Consider the following 16,737-nt stretch of genomic DNA (forward strand, 5'->3'; position numbering starts at 1 on the left):
AGTAAACGTGCACACAGAGAACACGGACATTATCGTCCATCTACTCACGCATGTGCAGAAGAAGCCTTCTTGTCACTGGTTCGACGCACCGTTGTCATGGAAACGGAACACCCAAGATGCAAAAGTAATTTCCTGCGTTTTCACTTGAAGACGCTGTGGTGTAAACGGGGCCGGAGTTTCTGCACCGCACAGGGAAGCGCTAAACACCGGGAGCAGTGCAGAACCCCGACGCTCCAGCTGAGGCTCCTGGAGGAGGAGTTCCCACAAACCAGCATCTTCTTTGGCGTCGTCCTCCGGTTCCTGGCGTCCCATCATCCCCTGCAGCTCCAGTGTTGTGAATAAAAAGTCTTTAAAATCTTGTACATTCAGAGTCATTCCTTTAAATGCTTAAAGCCTGGAGCGGTGGAGATGAGAAGCGTTCTGTTTTGATGGAAGCGAGGCGACAGACGCCGATAGAAAGGTCGGTTTGACGCATGTTGCCGAAGCCGCGCCTTCTTCCCGGTCGTGGATCCACCTCGCCGCCTCCTTCAGAGCGAGCGCAGGAAGTGTTTTCAGATAAAACTCTGACAGCTGAAAACCTCGTCTTTACAAACAGCTCTAGGAACCACCAGCAGATGGAGAGTTTGGAGAGTTCTGGCCTCTCTCGCCCGCTCTGCTAGGTTTTCACCAGCGGCTGCTCTGAAACATCCTCTGGCGTCTTCTCTCCTTCACGAGATTTTTTCCTTTTCTTATGACCTGATGGCAGAAAACAGAAGTGAAGTGAGACCAGTGAAATAGGAATGGCAGCTTCTACGTCTGTCTCGAGCTCGCTCTTATTCGACAAATACTGCTATTAGTAAAAGTTGGAACAGTTCGAGTTGTTTGAGTTGGCAGCAGTAGCTGAGGGGGGGCGGGGCTTAGCCAAAGGCCCATTGCTGTGTTGTAACTGGGACGGGTCTAAAAGACCGGGACTGGAGAGTCCTGAATGAAGGGGAAAGTCTTCATCAGCCCAACAGAGCGTCGAGAACTGGAGTGACCCCGAAACACTCAAGAATACAGAGTAGTCCAGTCCTCCGTGTGTGTGTGTGTGTGTGTGTGTGTGTGTGTGTGTGTGTGTGTGTGTGTGTGTGTGTGTGTGTGTGTGTGGCACTAACTGAGCTTGAGCAGCAGCTTCTTGCCAAGCGTGTCCTCCGAGCTGCTCAGCGACAGGTTGCTGATGAACGGGGACGTGTCCGTCTCCGTGGGAACCGAGGCCAAGTCTGAAAGACAGAGAGAGACTGACGAGTCCGTCCTCCGTGAACCGCCACAGGACAGACTCGGCTCCTGCAGTCGGTCCTCTCGACATCTTTAGACCAACCGTTGTGAAGTTTTGAGGAAATAAACTAATGAGAAGATAAAAATCTGTTCAAACTTCAAACTTGGAGCCAGATGAACCAGCCGGTAACCTTCCCTTCATCAGAGAACAGGATGGGTTCCTGACAGGAAGATGATCTTTCACTAATTCTGAGGATAAAGTACTCTTTACTCAAACTTTTTGGATGTTATGCTTTTTTCAGCTCTGATTTCTGAGAGAACTGGGAAACAGCCTTTCCTCTGCCGCATTTCTGTCAACGCTCTGAATGAAGAAGACGAACCTGGCTGTGCGTCCGTCTCCACTCTGTCCTCTCTGATGTAGGGAATCTCGTCCATCCTGAGAAACACCGAGTCACTGGGACTCTTCTGGCCATCAGACTTACTCCCTGTAACACACACACACACACACACGCTGGTTTATACCACTGCAGTCTCTTAGATTATTTGCTTTGTTGTATAACTTTTTTAAAAGCTGTAATCTAATAAATAGTCTGGTGTTTGCATGATACCATTTCAAGAGAAAACGCATAATTTCAGTGATTTTGTTTCAGAAAAGTTTTGCATTTACACCGCAACATTTTGAAAAAGATGTTTGTTTCCATGGAAACAGCAGAAAGGCTGGAAATGATGTAGTTTTCATGGTGGTCCATTAGTTGGTGCTGCTGTTTGTTTATGTAATGATGTGTTTGGGCAGGCGACCCAGTTGGTCTCGAATGAAACACTCTTGGGAGAAATTTTCAGAATAAGCTTTTTGATTTCACTTGAAATTGTTGCACGGTTAACGGGCACTAATCGAGAGTATTGAGTCGTTTGGTAGATTAAAGAGTCTCCAGTTGAGGGCGCTGTCCATCCCCTCACTCAAAGATCTCTCAAAGAGACGCCCTGCTTCAAAGGCATCCACTCCAACCTGCCTTGAGCGTCTGTCAGCGGCTCCAGGACCCACTCAGCACCGGACTCCTGGCAAAATCAAGCGCCAACTTCCGCTGGTAAAACATGAAGATAAGGCAGAAGTGCAGAAAAGCTGGGATACCAGGAAATTCCAGCAGGGGGCGATGATGTTGTTTTCAAAAAGAGCCCGGGTCTCATTGAAACCCAATCAAAAATGGCGATTTTCAGAGTGTAAATAAACATATAAAGTGCCTGGTTTCAGAGCATGTTCTGGTCTCTGTCACTAGTTTCTTCTTGACCAGAATCTGATTTTCACATAAATCGTTTTAGATTAAATTTTATCAGAGTTGGGGTCCGTTACTCAAAAAAGTAAAGAGTTACCCGTTACTAGTTACTTTTGAAAAAAGTAGTGCCTTACACTACTTGATTACTCCATGGAAATATTAACGAAGTTACTCTACTCGTTACTGCATAGTGCTCCGTGGAGCTGTGCTCCCTCATCTCTCTCCGCGGAGCACTGCGCATGCGCAGATCTGTGTGTATCAAAACGTTTTTTTTTTAACAGATTGAAAAGAAAACACGTCTTTTAAAATGTTTTATAACCATTGGGATTTACTTCACGTGCTAATACGCCGTCCCCTGGACCACTGGAAGGAGTATTTTGTCCATTTGTGTAGTCCGGCTCTGATTGACTTCCAGCTAAGCTTCGAGCTAAGCTACTGCGATGCTAACAGCTGGGAGCCAGAGACACAGGTATTTATGAGCTTGTCTAACTTTGTTAATGATAGGGAAAGGGCGTGGGTCCCTAATCTTCGGAGTATTCATTTAAAAGTGGCATTTACAGTAGGAGGGAGTGCAGTGTTGTCAGTGGGGCACACATTTATAAAAGACAACCAATTTCACTTTGACGGTTCCATCAGCCCTGACCCGGAAGAGATAGCAAGTAGCTGCTCTTATGGCCACCGTTCCATCTACTGGTGGTAAGAAAAAAAACTCCGCTTAAATAATATTTTGTTTGCTCTATTTGCAGTCATTGTAAAAGTAACGGTCGTAGCGTTTCATTTGTAACGCTAATTTAACTACCAATCTAGAGGGAGTAGTGCCGTTACACTACTCGTTCCCATCAAAAGTAATTTAACTACTTGTAACGCTCGTTACTTGTCGTTACATACCCAACTCTGCATTTTATGAGTTAAAGTTTTGCATAAATTGCCTTATCACTGCTCCTCCTCTGTGAGGCGGTCATGTGACGGGCTGGACCAATCACGTTTACATCTGGCTTCAAACGTTCAATATGGAGACGTCTTGCTGGAAGCTTCAAACCAGGATTTCAGAACGCTGTGGGGGACGCCACGTAAGTGTCGTCCATTTTTATAAACAGTGAATGGTTCAAATGAATGGAGCTTCTGAGAGTAAAACATGAGATGGCTTCCAGCAGTAGGGGAGACCGGGGACAGTTGTAACACTCTCAGTTTGACCAATCAGGAAGGAGCTTTGGTGCTGTCCTCAATGTAGCCCATGCCCACTTCCAAAGTGAGCTCACAGGTGAAGTTGCATGTCCCTGTTGTAGAAGCTCTCTGTTTTAGACAAGAAAAACTATTTTTCAGGCAAGAAAGTAAAAATTTTCTCCCTAAATATTTTTTGCATAGCGTCCTTTGTGTTGCAGATGCAGTTCTTTCACTTACATAAGTGCAATCATTAGTTTATCTAGTTTAATTTGATGTGTTACAGTAGTGCCAGCTTTGAAGCTAAATGCTAAAAATGGTTAGCTTTTTAATGGCTGCCTGGGTCGGGGATGGTTGTAACAATTTTTAAGAAGAAAATAGCGTTATCCTTGTCACATTTCCACCACACTGTAGTCACAAATTGCAACCCGTAGATCACAGTGTGTATGGTCTGTTCAAAAAAATGTATCAACACAGCCAGCGACGCCTGGATGAGGATGAATCCTGCTAAAACCATGAGCCTCTACAGCATCCTGGATCTGGTTAACACCTGCACTTTGCTGCGACACCAAACAACACACAATCTAGATTTCAAAGTACATGAATATGGCCTTTTAATCTCAGATGATTGACTCTTCAGATGATAAAAAAACGTCTGCATTGTGTGTTTGGAGCACTTTGGCCAAAGGAAGTGGATCAGATATCAGCAATGTAGATTTTGGGCCCATGAAGCCTGCAATCCAGGCAAGGACAGGTACATTTGCCGCAATTGCCTGTCTGATTAAACGGAATGGCAGTTTACATGGTTAATAGGTTCAAGAGTGGTTTGTTGATTGTTTCATAGATCTCTATTTTATTCATTTTGTGATTTCTAAATTAATTTATTTTATAGTATATGTTTGTATTGTATTTAACTTGCACTTTTTAGTTATTTTTATCATTATTTTTGTGTTCTTGGATATATATTGTTCCTTCTTTCACATTCATTATAGCTCTTGCATATAAATATTAGTGTGGGTCTTTGTTAAGCATAACAATTTTAGTGTTACAACGATCCCCGGATAGTGTTACAACCTACCCCAGTACTGGGGTAGGTTGTAACAACATACCACTTTGGATTTGACAATAATTTACAAAACTTTTTATGGTGTCTTAAAAGTACAACTGAATGTACTTTATAGAAGACAAATATGGGATCTGAGATCTCCAGCACAAACAACAACCGAATTACACTGCTCAAGCAAAAAGTGTTCCAATTGTCCCCGGTCTCCTACTGTCTGTCTCAGTCAGAATACAGAAACAATATGAACACGGCTGAATTCAGGCGGATTAGTGGAACAAACTGAGATCCCTGAAAAGCTCCAGGCCCACTTCTCACACCTCAACACTGTCGACCGGAGACTCTGCAGGGAAACACTGTTAGTGTCCATCTGCTCATCAATTCCTTATTGACATGTGAACTGTGTGTTGTCATGTGCTTCAGGACGTCTTTCAGGACATGTTTCAGGACGTGTTTCAGGATGTTTTAGGGCGCATTTCAGGACATATTTAAGGATATTTCAGAGTGCGTTACAGGACGTGATAATGGATGTTTTAGGGTGCCTTTCAGAATGTGTTTCAGGAGGTTTCAGGATGTGTTTCAGGAGGTTTCAGACTGTATTAGGGTGTGTTTCAGGATGTGTTTCAGGAGGTTTCAGGATGTGTTTGAGAATGTGTTTCAGAATTTGTTTCAGGATGTATTTCAGGATGTTTCAGAATGTGTTTCAGGATGTTTTAGGGTGTGTTTGAGGATGTGTTTCAGGATTTGCTTCAGAATGTGTTTCAGGATGTGTATCAAGATGTTTCAGGATGTTTTAGGGTGCGTTTGAGGATGTGTTTCAGGATGTTTCAGGAGGTTTCAGGATTTGTTTCAGGATGTGTTTCAGGATGTTTCAGGGTATGTTTCAGGAGGTTTCAGGGTGTTTCAGGATGTTTCATGAGGTTTCATGATATCTTTCAGGACATGTTTCAGGACGTGTTTCAGGATGTGTCTCAGGACGTTTATGGGTATATTTAAGGAGGTTTCAGGATGTTTCAGGATATGTTTCAGGACTCACGGACGATGCGGTTCTTCTCGTTCAGCAGCGACGTGCTGTGTGGGACGCTGGACTGCTGGGCCCGGCTCCGGGCCGAGCTGGGCCTGCCGGGCTCCCGGGGCGGGGGCATGAGGAGGGTGGTGGTGGTGTTGGCGGCGTGCTCGGGGGGCATCGGCGTGGCCGCCTGGTCTGTGGGCGGGGCCTCCGGGGTGGGGCTGTTGGCCTCGGTCAGCCGGGTGTCGGCGTCCGGCGTCTGAGGTGAGCTGTCCATCCGGGTGGCCGTCACCGCGTTCTGGTAGTGGCTCCGGGTGATCTGACGAGAGGGCAGAGGATTCTGGGTAAAAGCTCAAATCCTAGGATATGTTAATATTTTTGTCTTTTAGAGTAACACAGTCCGTTCGCTTTCTGGACAAACTTTTATCCAGTTTGTCATTTTCAGTAATTTTTTTCCTTAATTTTTGCGCTTTTCTGCCGCTGACGTCTTAAAGTCACAACGTACGGATGAGGGGAAATTCTGATTGTAGAGGATGAAGGCTCGGTGCACAGAAACACAACTTCTCAGTTATTTATTTATTTTTTATCTGTTTCCAAGTTCATCTGAATGAGAAACGAGTTTAATCGAGAAGCAACATTTCGCGGTCAGCTGTAATCAGTCAAGAGAAAACATGACGATGGGAAAACATGCCATGGTTCAATTCCACACAGTGAAGTGTCCTTGAGCAAGACAGCGAGTCCCGAACTGCTCGGAATGGACAGACTGAGCGCCGTGCATGGCAGCTGCTGCCTCTGGTGTGGGAGTGTGTGTGATTAACTGAGATGATGCACTATGCAAGTGAACTCCATTTACTGTCTTTACATGCTGTGACGATCACGTTCTGTTTGCTTTGACTGCTCACGTGATTGCCCGTTGATTTGTTGTAGGTTTCTACATGGTGTCTCACATCTTAGCTGTATGTAGTTGTATTTCAATACGTCACCAGCAAGACGAGGTTGAACGTCTTTAAAAGTTTCCATTTTCAGTTGTCGTGGAATCAGACACATGAAACACAATAAAGTTTTCTGTTTTCACTTGTTCCGACTCTTTCATACTGGAAGTTATCAATGAACCCAGACGTGAAAAAAGAGCCGCCAAACAGGCTGTGTTACATTGTGAGTGAGTTTGAGGCGTCACCTTGATGACCTGGAGGTGTGTGAGCTGTCGGACCGAGTAGTCGGGCAGGTAGGCGTTTCCCCCGCCGTTCAGCTGGCCCATGCTGCCCCCGTACAGCATGGACTCGGAGCGGTCCAGACCACTGCTTCGAGACGGGGACCTGTGGACTGCAGGCCAAGACCGAGAACTGAATAGAAGAGCTGTATGAGATGTTTTCTGGATAGTGTTAGCAAAATATACAAGCCAAAGGCCTGAAGCAGCTCTAACTGGAAGCTTTACTGACTCTAAAGGTCTTAAAGCAGCTGAAAGCTCTACCTCCTGTTCTACTTTTAGAGAACTGAGGAACCTCCAGCGGACCAGCACTTTGAGAACCAAGCGTTCTCCTGGGACAGTCTGGGACTGACAGCTCTTTAAGATATGATGGGGCCTGGTTGTTCAGAGCTAAACACTCTCAGCTGTCAGCAATAAGACTGTATCAGTCCTGTTCCTCTTCACCGTCAGCGGTTGAGTCAGAGCAGTGTGGGGCTGATACCACGCTGTGGTCATCATGCTCTGTGAAGTGTGTGTACCTGTTGGCATGATGGCTGGAACCCCAAAGTAGGAAAAGGCTCCGTTCTCAAACTTCAGAGCTTCTTTACCGAACTCCACCTCCACTCGGCCCTGACAACACACACGCACACACACACACACACACACCCTGTGAGCTGAGCAGCTTTCCCACGGATCTCCTTGATGTTCCGGCCACGCTCTTTGCACCGTCCTGGAGTTGGACCAGTTGGACGTACCTGCAGCACCAGGATGAAGTAGTCCACCGGCTTGTTGCGCTGGAACAGGAAGTGCTGCTGCGCTCGCTTGTTCTTCTCGTCAAACTTGAGCTCCTGAACCACGCTGGCATGTTTGATGAGCCGCAGCAAGATCTTCTCTGAGATGTGAGCTGGTTTGAAGGGCTCCACCTCTGACTCAGCACAAACACACAAAACCTACATTTCACCGACAGGCCGTCAAGAACACAAGCAAGATGTGTGAAACATCAAGATATGAATACAAGGGTTTCAAGCACGGACCCACAGACTGTTTGCAACTCTACCGTCGTTTTCATTGGTTGTTAGTTGTGAATCAGAGTAGCTCTCATCTTCATCTTATGGCACAAAGTAAAATTCCGATAGTAAGAAGCTCGGGACTTGCTAGTTAGATCACTAATCCTTCGATGTCAGGATGTGATTGTGTTGCATTTTTGCTTGAACTGGAAAAAAAAATCACGTTCTGAGTCTGAAATCATTTTCTAAAAGTTGCTGTGTAAACATGGAACCTTTCCTGTGGTGTAAAGGAGTTCTTCTACAGTTTAGAAATGGAGCGTTCCTCAGAGCAGCGATCTGATTGGCTGGTACCTGTGGAGAGGAAGCGGTGCGTTGCCAGGAGAAGCTGAGGGGAAATCTTCACTTTCATCTCGTTCTCGGACAGTTTGAAGATGGAGAAGTCCTGCTGCTTCCTCTCGTGGTGGGAGACCCGGCGCTTTGTTCGATTGTCGGCTGAGACGCACACACACACACACACACACACACACACACACACACACACACACACACACACACACACACACACACACACTGACATCAAAACTCTTATTTCACGGGCTGCGCTGACACGGACCTGTGCGCCGGCGTACGTACTGTAGAGGTCCGTCTCGTCCAGGATCTCGGACTTGATGATTTCCTCGATGACGTCCTCCAGGGTGACGATGCCCATGACTTCGTAGAAAGGGTCGCCCTCGCCCTCGTTGTTCACACGCTGCACAATGGCGAGGTGGGACTTCCCTGGAGAGGACGGGTCAACACAAGCAGTCAGCTTCAGCTCTTACATGATTTCATTATGGACAGAAACATCAGGGAGAAAAGGAAAACTGACTCAATCAAAACGAAGCTAATCCTGACCCTGACCCTGACCCTGACACAGAAGAAGAAAGACTCTGATCTTGGTTTCCAAATATTCAAGAAACACCTATATCAACTACTTGATTGCGCATTTTTGACTTTCACAGACAAAATAAGAAGAAATTACCACAGAAAGGCTGAACTGGGAATCTTCTTTGTTCCTGTCATGATTTCCATGACCACTAGAGGGCTCTTTGAGCCGTAAAACTGGCATTAGTGGTCTCAGTCAATTCTGTTTTATTGCTGATCCACGGTGCAATGGAATGGCAACATCTTGTACAACATGACCAGGAAGTCGCTGGTTTGAATCTGGTTTGAGCTCGACTGCATTTCTGTGCTAACTTTTATTTTTTCGGGGTTTTCTCCCAAAGTCCGAAAATATCTGCACAATCTGCTTTCATCCATTGACAAGCTAAAATAAAACTGGATAAACGATGGACAGATGAATTCAGTTTTAGTTATATAATTCCAGTTACAGCATGGCAGGCTCATGTTTCCCTCACAAACAAACACTTGGAGGGAAACTGCCACCGACGTTTGTCTGAAGTTGACATTTAGCAAAGCTCTGGTCAGCGTGTGAACGCATTAGTCTGAAAACTGAACCGATGCGCACAGTTCGTCCCGGAAATGGCCCAGATCACTTTATCCTCTGCGAGTATTAATTACATCTCTTTGTGTTATTGATTTCCCTCCGACATCAGGAAATACGTGCTTGGTTTGAGCGCGGTGCCAGACAGGATCCTAGCTGTGTTCTCCAAAGCCAAATAACAACCGGACTTTGAACGAGCAACAGGGAGGGATTTCACCCCGAGCAGAGAAATAAATACATGACATAAAATCCACATAATCTGATTGTGTGTATCTGCACACAGGACGGTGTGTGCTGTATGTCAGACACATAAAGCAGAGAGCGTCGCCTTTTCCACAGAGGCTGCTTGATTTAAACGCAGTGTTTGGGATTAGGTCGGCGTAAACCTGCCTCGCCGTGTTTGTGTGACTCATCCTGAGTGGGAGAGGAGCTCAGCGCTCTCACAAGAGTGGATGGAGCAGCTGAATGGAGTGGGTGGAAGAAGGGGGGCAGGGGGGACGCCGTGGATGTAAAAACACAATCCATCATGCGACCAAAATTAAGCGCTTCCCGCTGTATTTACTCCCAGGATGGAGAGTGTGTGAACTCACAGGTGGAACGCCGGGGCGTTTCCCCAGATAATGAGGACGATGAATGCATGAACCAGTGCCAGCAGAGACCTGTTCAGGAAGTGGATTTCACTAAAGGGGCAGACTGAGACGGACAGGTTCTGCAGCGCCGGGCAGGAATCCTCAGGTGTGATCCAGCTGCAGCAACGTCACAGCCTCACCCTCCCAAAGTGTACACACACACACACGCATGCAGACAGAAAGTGGTGGAAAGCAGAGTGAATGCTGTTGGTCGCTCCTCCTCAGCATCCTGGCTTCAGCTCAGCTCTCACACTCCCTGCCTGCCAAGTCCCTCAGGCGCGCGCACACACACACACACACACACACACACACACACACACACACACACACACACACACACACACACACACACACACACACACACACACACACACACACACACACACACACAAACACACACCCGGGGCTGAACAGTCTTGACCATTCTGTGTGGCTAATCAGGTCAGGCAGACTTCTACAGGCTCTTGTGCTCCACACTTTGTATTATTTGTAATTTCAGTTCATTGGTATGACTGAACAGGTTCCATTGTTACTTGTTGGACTTTGTTTCACGTTGACACATGGAGCTCGGTTGATTGGTCCTCCTGCCCTGTGATCCAGAGGACTCAGTGTGAGAAGGTCATTTTCCACCAAGGGTCGCGTTAGGCTGTGTTTACAGATGAGGCTTCAGTGTCTCCACCGTCCGCCAGGCAGAACCCGGGAGTCACAGAAGGCGTCGTTTTCAATCGTCTACACGACGACAGATTTGGAGGGTTTTGGGAACGTTCCACTTCAGGAACTGTTCTGAAAAAGTTGTTTATCTGGTGGCTTCAAACGTTCCCTGAGAGGTGATTAAATCAGAAAATGTCTTCTTCTATCTTGATTGAAGCGAGGAGTCAACATCTGGACTGTGGAGAAGTGTTTCTGAAGCCTGAACCAAGCCAGACAGAAACCAACGTCCCAGAAAGTGGTGCTCCTCATAAAGGTCTGCCTGACGAACGAACACCGACGGGCCACCGAGGTGACGGAGGGCCGGCTGATGGGGGTCATCCTTTCAGAGTCAGACGGTTCAGCTTATTGGCGGCTCTTCAGATCAAACTCAGAATTCTGAATCTACGGTCGAGTCTCAGCCGTCAGGATCGAATGTAGAAGGAAGTGGCGAAAGAAAAGTGGAGCGGGAATCGAACAGATGGCACCGAGACAACGTGAAAATACAGAACAATGAATATTTAATGATCTGCCTCCTGCTGGGGGAGTGTGTGTGTGTGTGTGTGTGTGTGTGTGTGTGTGTGGGGGGGGGGGGGGGGGGGGGGGGGGGTTTAATCACTTCTGCCAGTTGATCGTTGATAAAAGCTGTCAAGGTTTGAGTTCTGGTGCCAGGTCTCAGATTTGGACTGGACTTGTTGAACTGGACAGAGACATTCCTTCACTGGTCTCTGATGATCAGTCTCAGCTTCCTGTCTGTCTGCACTGTTCTGGCTCTGGCCTGGTTCTGGCTCTGGTCCAGGTTCTGGTTCTGGCTCTGGCTCTGGGAAGCTTCTGCCCGTCCTCACACACTGTCGCTGCCGTCAGTCCCCGCCGGGCGCCGCCGGGCGCCGCCGGGCGCCGCCGGGCGCCGTGCCAGACGCTCTGCTCTGTATTCAGGCCAGAGAGGCAGTGAGGCTCCTCCACTGGTCCTGCCAGGACGGGGCACAGTTTCCCTCCAGGCCTCACTTGTTTGGATCCAGAAACCCCGACTGAAGCCAACAAGCTTCCTTTTTATTTCCCTCAGTGAAACGACTGCTGTGGATAGAAAGAGGAGCTGCTGAGGTTTAAGACATCTCCAGTTCCTGGATTTCTCTCCATGCTTCCATGTTGTTGTTTTTTTTTTTTCTGGTTTTCTTTAGATGATTCAGCAGCAGATTGACGTTGCTTGCATTGCAGCGAGTTACAGAACCTCCATCCTGCAGTCAGACTTATTAAACTCATGTCAAACAGGTGAAGCCTGCAGACCCCGGTGTCGGCCGTCTGGTCTGGACCCAGAAACCTCATCACTGCTGAAATCAGTGATGTTCTGGACTCTCCTCTGGTTCCAGGTCTTGTCTTGGCTCCTTTCACTTTTCAGTCATTTTATGACCTCTTTCATTGTTTCCTAAAGTTCGTTTTCTTCCACTTTCATGCTGAAGCTGACGAACCTCAGATGTCAGACGCTGCAGAGCTTACAGAGATATTAGAGCTCACTGACGCACCTCAACGCCTCTGCAGCAGCTTTACGAACAAGAAGACGCCGTTTTGAATGGAGGAAGTCGATGATTTCATGAATCCACACATCCTGCTGCTGCTGACCTCAGAAAAATCTGCTTCAAACTTCCATTCAGGAGGAACCTGGGTCATTTTTCTGGCCTGTTTTAGATCTCACAAAGTAGAAGCAGACATGGTTTTTTATCCCAGGAGCTTTTTGTCAAAAGGTATTATATTGTATTTTCATGACTCTATCAGAATTCCAGTCTGAGGAGATTATTTATGGATTATTGTGCGGAGCGGCCCACTCTCCATGAAATGAGTCTGTGAGACCCGATCGGATCATCCTTGAGCAGCTGGTAACTTCAGGTAAACACTGCTGCTGCTGGAGTCTGAGCCAAGCGAACCAAAAGCTCTGCATTTTTTCTGCCGCAGTGCCCGAGCGTGCTGCCACAGAGCGGGAGGCAGAGAGCAGCACGGCACTGAGGGTACCTGGTTCGACTCCAGTCACAGCGGCGCCCCGATAACACAGAAATATCCTGGATTTATAGAAATGCTGTTTTGAAGAGATGTTTGAGTCCAGCGGCGCCGTGGATGTGGGGCAGTTTAGTGATCACAGTGAAAGACTATAAATAAAAGAGCAGCGAAGCGTCTCCTGTCAGCAGGTCGAGGTGTCCTCCTGTGTTTACCTCTCACACACACACACACACACACACACACGAACTGCTGACCGTGCAGCGTCCCTGAGAACGCAGGAAGGCAGCGATAAGCGTCCAGGCTGGCCATTGGCTGCACGGCACCCCACCCTCTCCACAGCGAGGAGCAGCAGCTGACTGCATGCAGGATGGAGGGGAGGAAAAAAAAACAACAATCCAGAAGTCTGCAGCAGCACTGCAAAGCCTGCGAGCCCCAGAGGGGGGGCGAGCCGCCCTCCGCCCGCCCGGCTCGCTGCCAGGGCCAGTAAAGACTCCATTAGCATTCCCAGTGAACCCCCCTGAACACCACACTCCAGGATCTGAGAGGGACAGGGGAACATCCGGGCAGCTGCAGCGTCCTCCAGCAGGTTATGGAAACGACTACAGTCACGCTGACAGACAGAGAGGAACTCACTCTGGTCCAGCAGACGGTTTTCTGTTCTTTTCTTTTCTTTTCTTTGTATCTGTTTATTTTGACAAGACTGAAAAACCAGCAGCTGCTAATGAACTGATTAGGTTCAGTGGAATCCAAAACACCTGATATGACAGTCACAGGATAATATCACACACACACACACACACACACACACACACACACACACACACACACACACACACACACACACACACACACACACACACACACACACACACACGTCCTTGGACTATTCAGGGTGAAACTCAAGGTTTTCAAACATTTTTCAGGATTTTCCTTGGAGGGACAGATCCTTGCTGTAAATGCCCAAGAAACATTGAAATCCTCCAAATCTAAGAACCTGAAAACAACGCAGTCTGAAACGTTTCTCCGTGTTATTGTGTTCCTGATGAATCTACAGAGGTGAAGGTCAGTGCCATCAGATATCAATCCGGCCCTGAGAAGAGCTTTAAATTCAGAACTCACACCGAAAACTTAACTCCAAACCCTAAAAACGAGTCATTCTAGTCATTTGTTGCATGTTTATTTTGTTGATCTTGATATTTCAGTGTATTCTCCCTCCAGGAGGCATTGCTAAAAACAATGCAATACTGAATTTGTTGCTTAAATTTCCTTGTAAATTGCAACTTTTTCAGGTTTTGCAAAATCAAACATTTTTACACTAAATTGAAGTGAAAACATTTATAGATTATTAAGCTGTTATTTTGCTGGATTATTCCACTGTACGTCACACTGAGCTTCATGTTTGGATCAGTAACTATTAACGGTATTATTTTGTGATCATTCGGTGTTCAGTTTCAGGATTGTGCTGTGTGGACAGTTTAGAGCAACTTTAGGATTTTGTGGAGCTTTGAAGCGGAAACATGACAGGAGACGGAACTTTAGGAGCCCGGAGGAGGTCGTGCTGTGCGTGGATGTGGAAAGTGTGAAGCGCGCGTGTGAAGCGCGTGTGTGAAGCTGTGCGCGACCTTTCTTGAACTCCTCCAGCATGGCGTCCAGCTTGGTGTCGTTGAAGACGCAGTGCAGCGGGTGCTTGTAGAACTGGGTGATGGTCTTCAGCGGGGTGCAGTCGTCCGGGTCCACGAAGGCCAGGTCCTTGACGAACAGGATGTCCACGATGTTGGACCTCTCGTTCTCGAAGACGGGGATGCGGGTGTATCCGCTCTGCATGATCTCGGACATGGTGTTGAAGTCCAGCACGGCGTCCGAGGCCAGCATGAAGCAGTCGGACAGCGGCGTCAGGACGTCCTCCACCGTCTTGGTGCGCAGCTCCAGCGCGCCCTGGATGATGTTGAGCTCCTCCTTGACCAGGTCGTGGTACGGGTCCGTGACGCGCAGCATCTCCAGCAGCTTCTCCCGGGTGTAGAAGTTGGAGATCTCCTGGTTGAGGATGAGGTCCAGCAGCTTGCTGATGGGGTAGGAGACGGGGAAGGACAGCACCATCAGCAGCCGCGTCACCCAGATGGTTTTGGACGCGATGGCCAGGCCGTGGCGCGACGCCACCGAGTGCGGGAGGATCTCCCCGACGAAGAAGATGCCGAAGGCGCAGATGACCGTGGACAGCCAGGTCATGCCCAGGATCTGGCACATCCACACGGCCAGCGACGCGTTGATGATGGCGTTGCCCAGGAGCAGCGTGCACAGCACGTAGTTGCCGTGCCGGCGCACGGACTCGATCTTCCGCGCGTAGTTCTGCTCCGTGTCGGTGCCGCTGTTCTGCAGCACCTGCAGCTCCACCGGGTCCAGCGCCAGCAGGCTCAGGTTCAGGCCGCTGAACAGCGCCGACAGCCCGAGCAGCAGCACCGACACCAGCACCTGCAGCCACAGGTCCGGCACGGCGGAGCGCTCCGCCACGGCCACCCAGAAGTCCCGGGTGCGGTAGTGCTCCCACTTGGAGCCGTCGAAGGCGCACATGGAGTAGAACTTCATCTTCTCCCCTCTGCGCAGGTCTTTGGCCAGAAGCTCCACCAGCACCGAGTTCTGGCTGGAGGCGGACTTGAAGGAGCCCAGCACCTCGATGTCGGACGTCCGGGCGGTCTTGTCCATGCACATGTTCCTCTTGGGGTGCACCTGTCCCTCCCTGCCGGGACTCGGCTCCTCGATGAAGGCGATCCAGGGCGCGGCGTTGTTGGCGCGCGTCCCCGCGGTGCGGTTGAGCCTCTGCGGGGAGGTGGAGTAGTAAACCCGCAGCATGAAGCGGGTCCCCTCGGTGGCTTTCAGCACCCCGTCCTGCACGGACAGCTCCGCGCCGGTGTCCTCCGGCCGGAAGCCGAGCAGTCCGCGCGCCGGAGCGGGCAGCAGCGAGCAGGCGAGGAGGGAGAGCAGCAGCCGCCGAGCCCCGGCGGCCCCGCCGGCCCCGGCGGCCCCGGCCCGGTGCCGCACCGCCGCAGCCTCCGCAGCCATCATGCGGTGTGAGGAGCTCAGTCCCTGGGATCCCGGGTCACGTGCTGCTGCTGCGTGCGTTGCGGTCCATGTTGTACTGGAGGAGGAGGGACGCTGATCGGTGATGGAGGGGGTCTGGACCGGGGAGGGGGGATCTGGACCGGGGAAGGGGGGTCTGGACCGGGGGAGGGACGCGCCCCTCTCCCAGCGGTGATGTAACTTTCTAATAATAACCCGCAGATTGCACCGATTTTACGGTTGGTTTTGATTCAGAACTCGCTTCTCTCTGTTTGTCATCAGGGTGTGAAACATGCGGCTCGCAAAACAAACCCCGGCCGCACGAAGGTCCGGCCCGGCCCCAGGCAGGAGATGTCCAGCTGTCAAATTCACACCGAAAACTTTACTTTAAATCCTCAAAATCAGTGACTGAATGGATTTGTTGCATTTTTTTCACCATTTACCTTGATATTGTCGGTATTTTGTTTCCCAGGAGTCATTAGTAAAAATGACATGATTCTGAATTTTTCTTTATTTTTCCATTTAAATGTAAAGATTTTCAGGTTTTGTAAAGGAAAATATTACATCAAAAGTTCCTTTTTGGACTAACAGTGAAAACATTCAGAGTTATTTACACATTTATTGATTGTTATGCTGTTATTTAACAAGATTGGCTAAACTTTACATAAATTGAGGTTTATATTTGACTTTCGTATTACAGCTCAGTAATGATAAATTGTAACATTCATTCACAATGTTGAGTCTCAGAAGGCAGAAACATCCTGCTGCATAATTTGGAACAACCTTTGGATTTTGTGTGTAGCAAATCAGAAAAGCTAAAGAACGTCGTAGACCAGCGATATAAAACATATGGCCCGTGGGCCAAAATCTGGTCCCTGGAAGGAGCTTCCAACTGTAAAAATTCACTGGATAGTTGACTTCAAAGCCTACAAATAAGTAGTTCCAGTTATTTACTGCATTTTTACTTT

The 16,737-nt window shown here is 48.5% G+C and overlaps 1 protein-coding gene across 1 annotated transcript; it reads right to left on the reverse strand.

The window, feature by feature from the left end:
* Positions 1–501: 501 nt before the first annotated feature.
* LOC115390162 (metal transporter CNNM1-like) lies at positions 502–15,772 on the reverse strand. Its single transcript, XM_030093920.1, has 10 exons — positions 14,338–15,772; positions 8,561–8,704; positions 8,279–8,419; positions 7,676–7,845; positions 7,460–7,550; positions 6,912–7,057; positions 5,762–6,053; positions 1,614–1,718; positions 1,134–1,238; positions 502–735 (listed from the first exon to the last, which is right to left on the reverse strand). Exons 1-10 carry the CDS (start codon positions 15,770–15,772, stop codon positions 656–658), a joined length of 2,709 nt encoding a protein of 902 aa, XP_029949780.1. The 3' UTR covers positions 502–655.
* Between the last annotated feature and the right edge of the window lie 965 nt (positions 15,773–16,737).

The sequence above is a fragment of the Salarias fasciatus genome, chromosome 6, assembly GCF_902148845.1.
Source record: "Salarias fasciatus chromosome 6, fSalaFa1.1, whole genome shotgun sequence".
NCBI lineage: Eukaryota > Metazoa > Chordata > Actinopteri > Blenniiformes > Blenniidae > Salarias > Salarias fasciatus.

Excerpts from the sequence above, each read along its gene's own strand:
- LOC115390162 (XM_030093920.1), bottom strand. The coding sequence starts at position 15,772 with ATGGCTGCGGAGGCTGCGGCGGTGCGGCACCGGGCCGGGGCCGCCGGG. Across the intron at positions 8,705-14,337 it reads GCTGGAGGAGTTCAAGAAAG|GGAAGTCCCACCTCGCCATT; the intron begins GTCGCGCACAGC and ends CGTCCTCTCCAG. Across the intron at positions 7,058-7,459 it reads TCCAGCCATCATGCCAACAG|TCCACAGGTCCCCGTCTCGA; the intron begins GTACACACACTT and ends CTTGGCCTGCAG.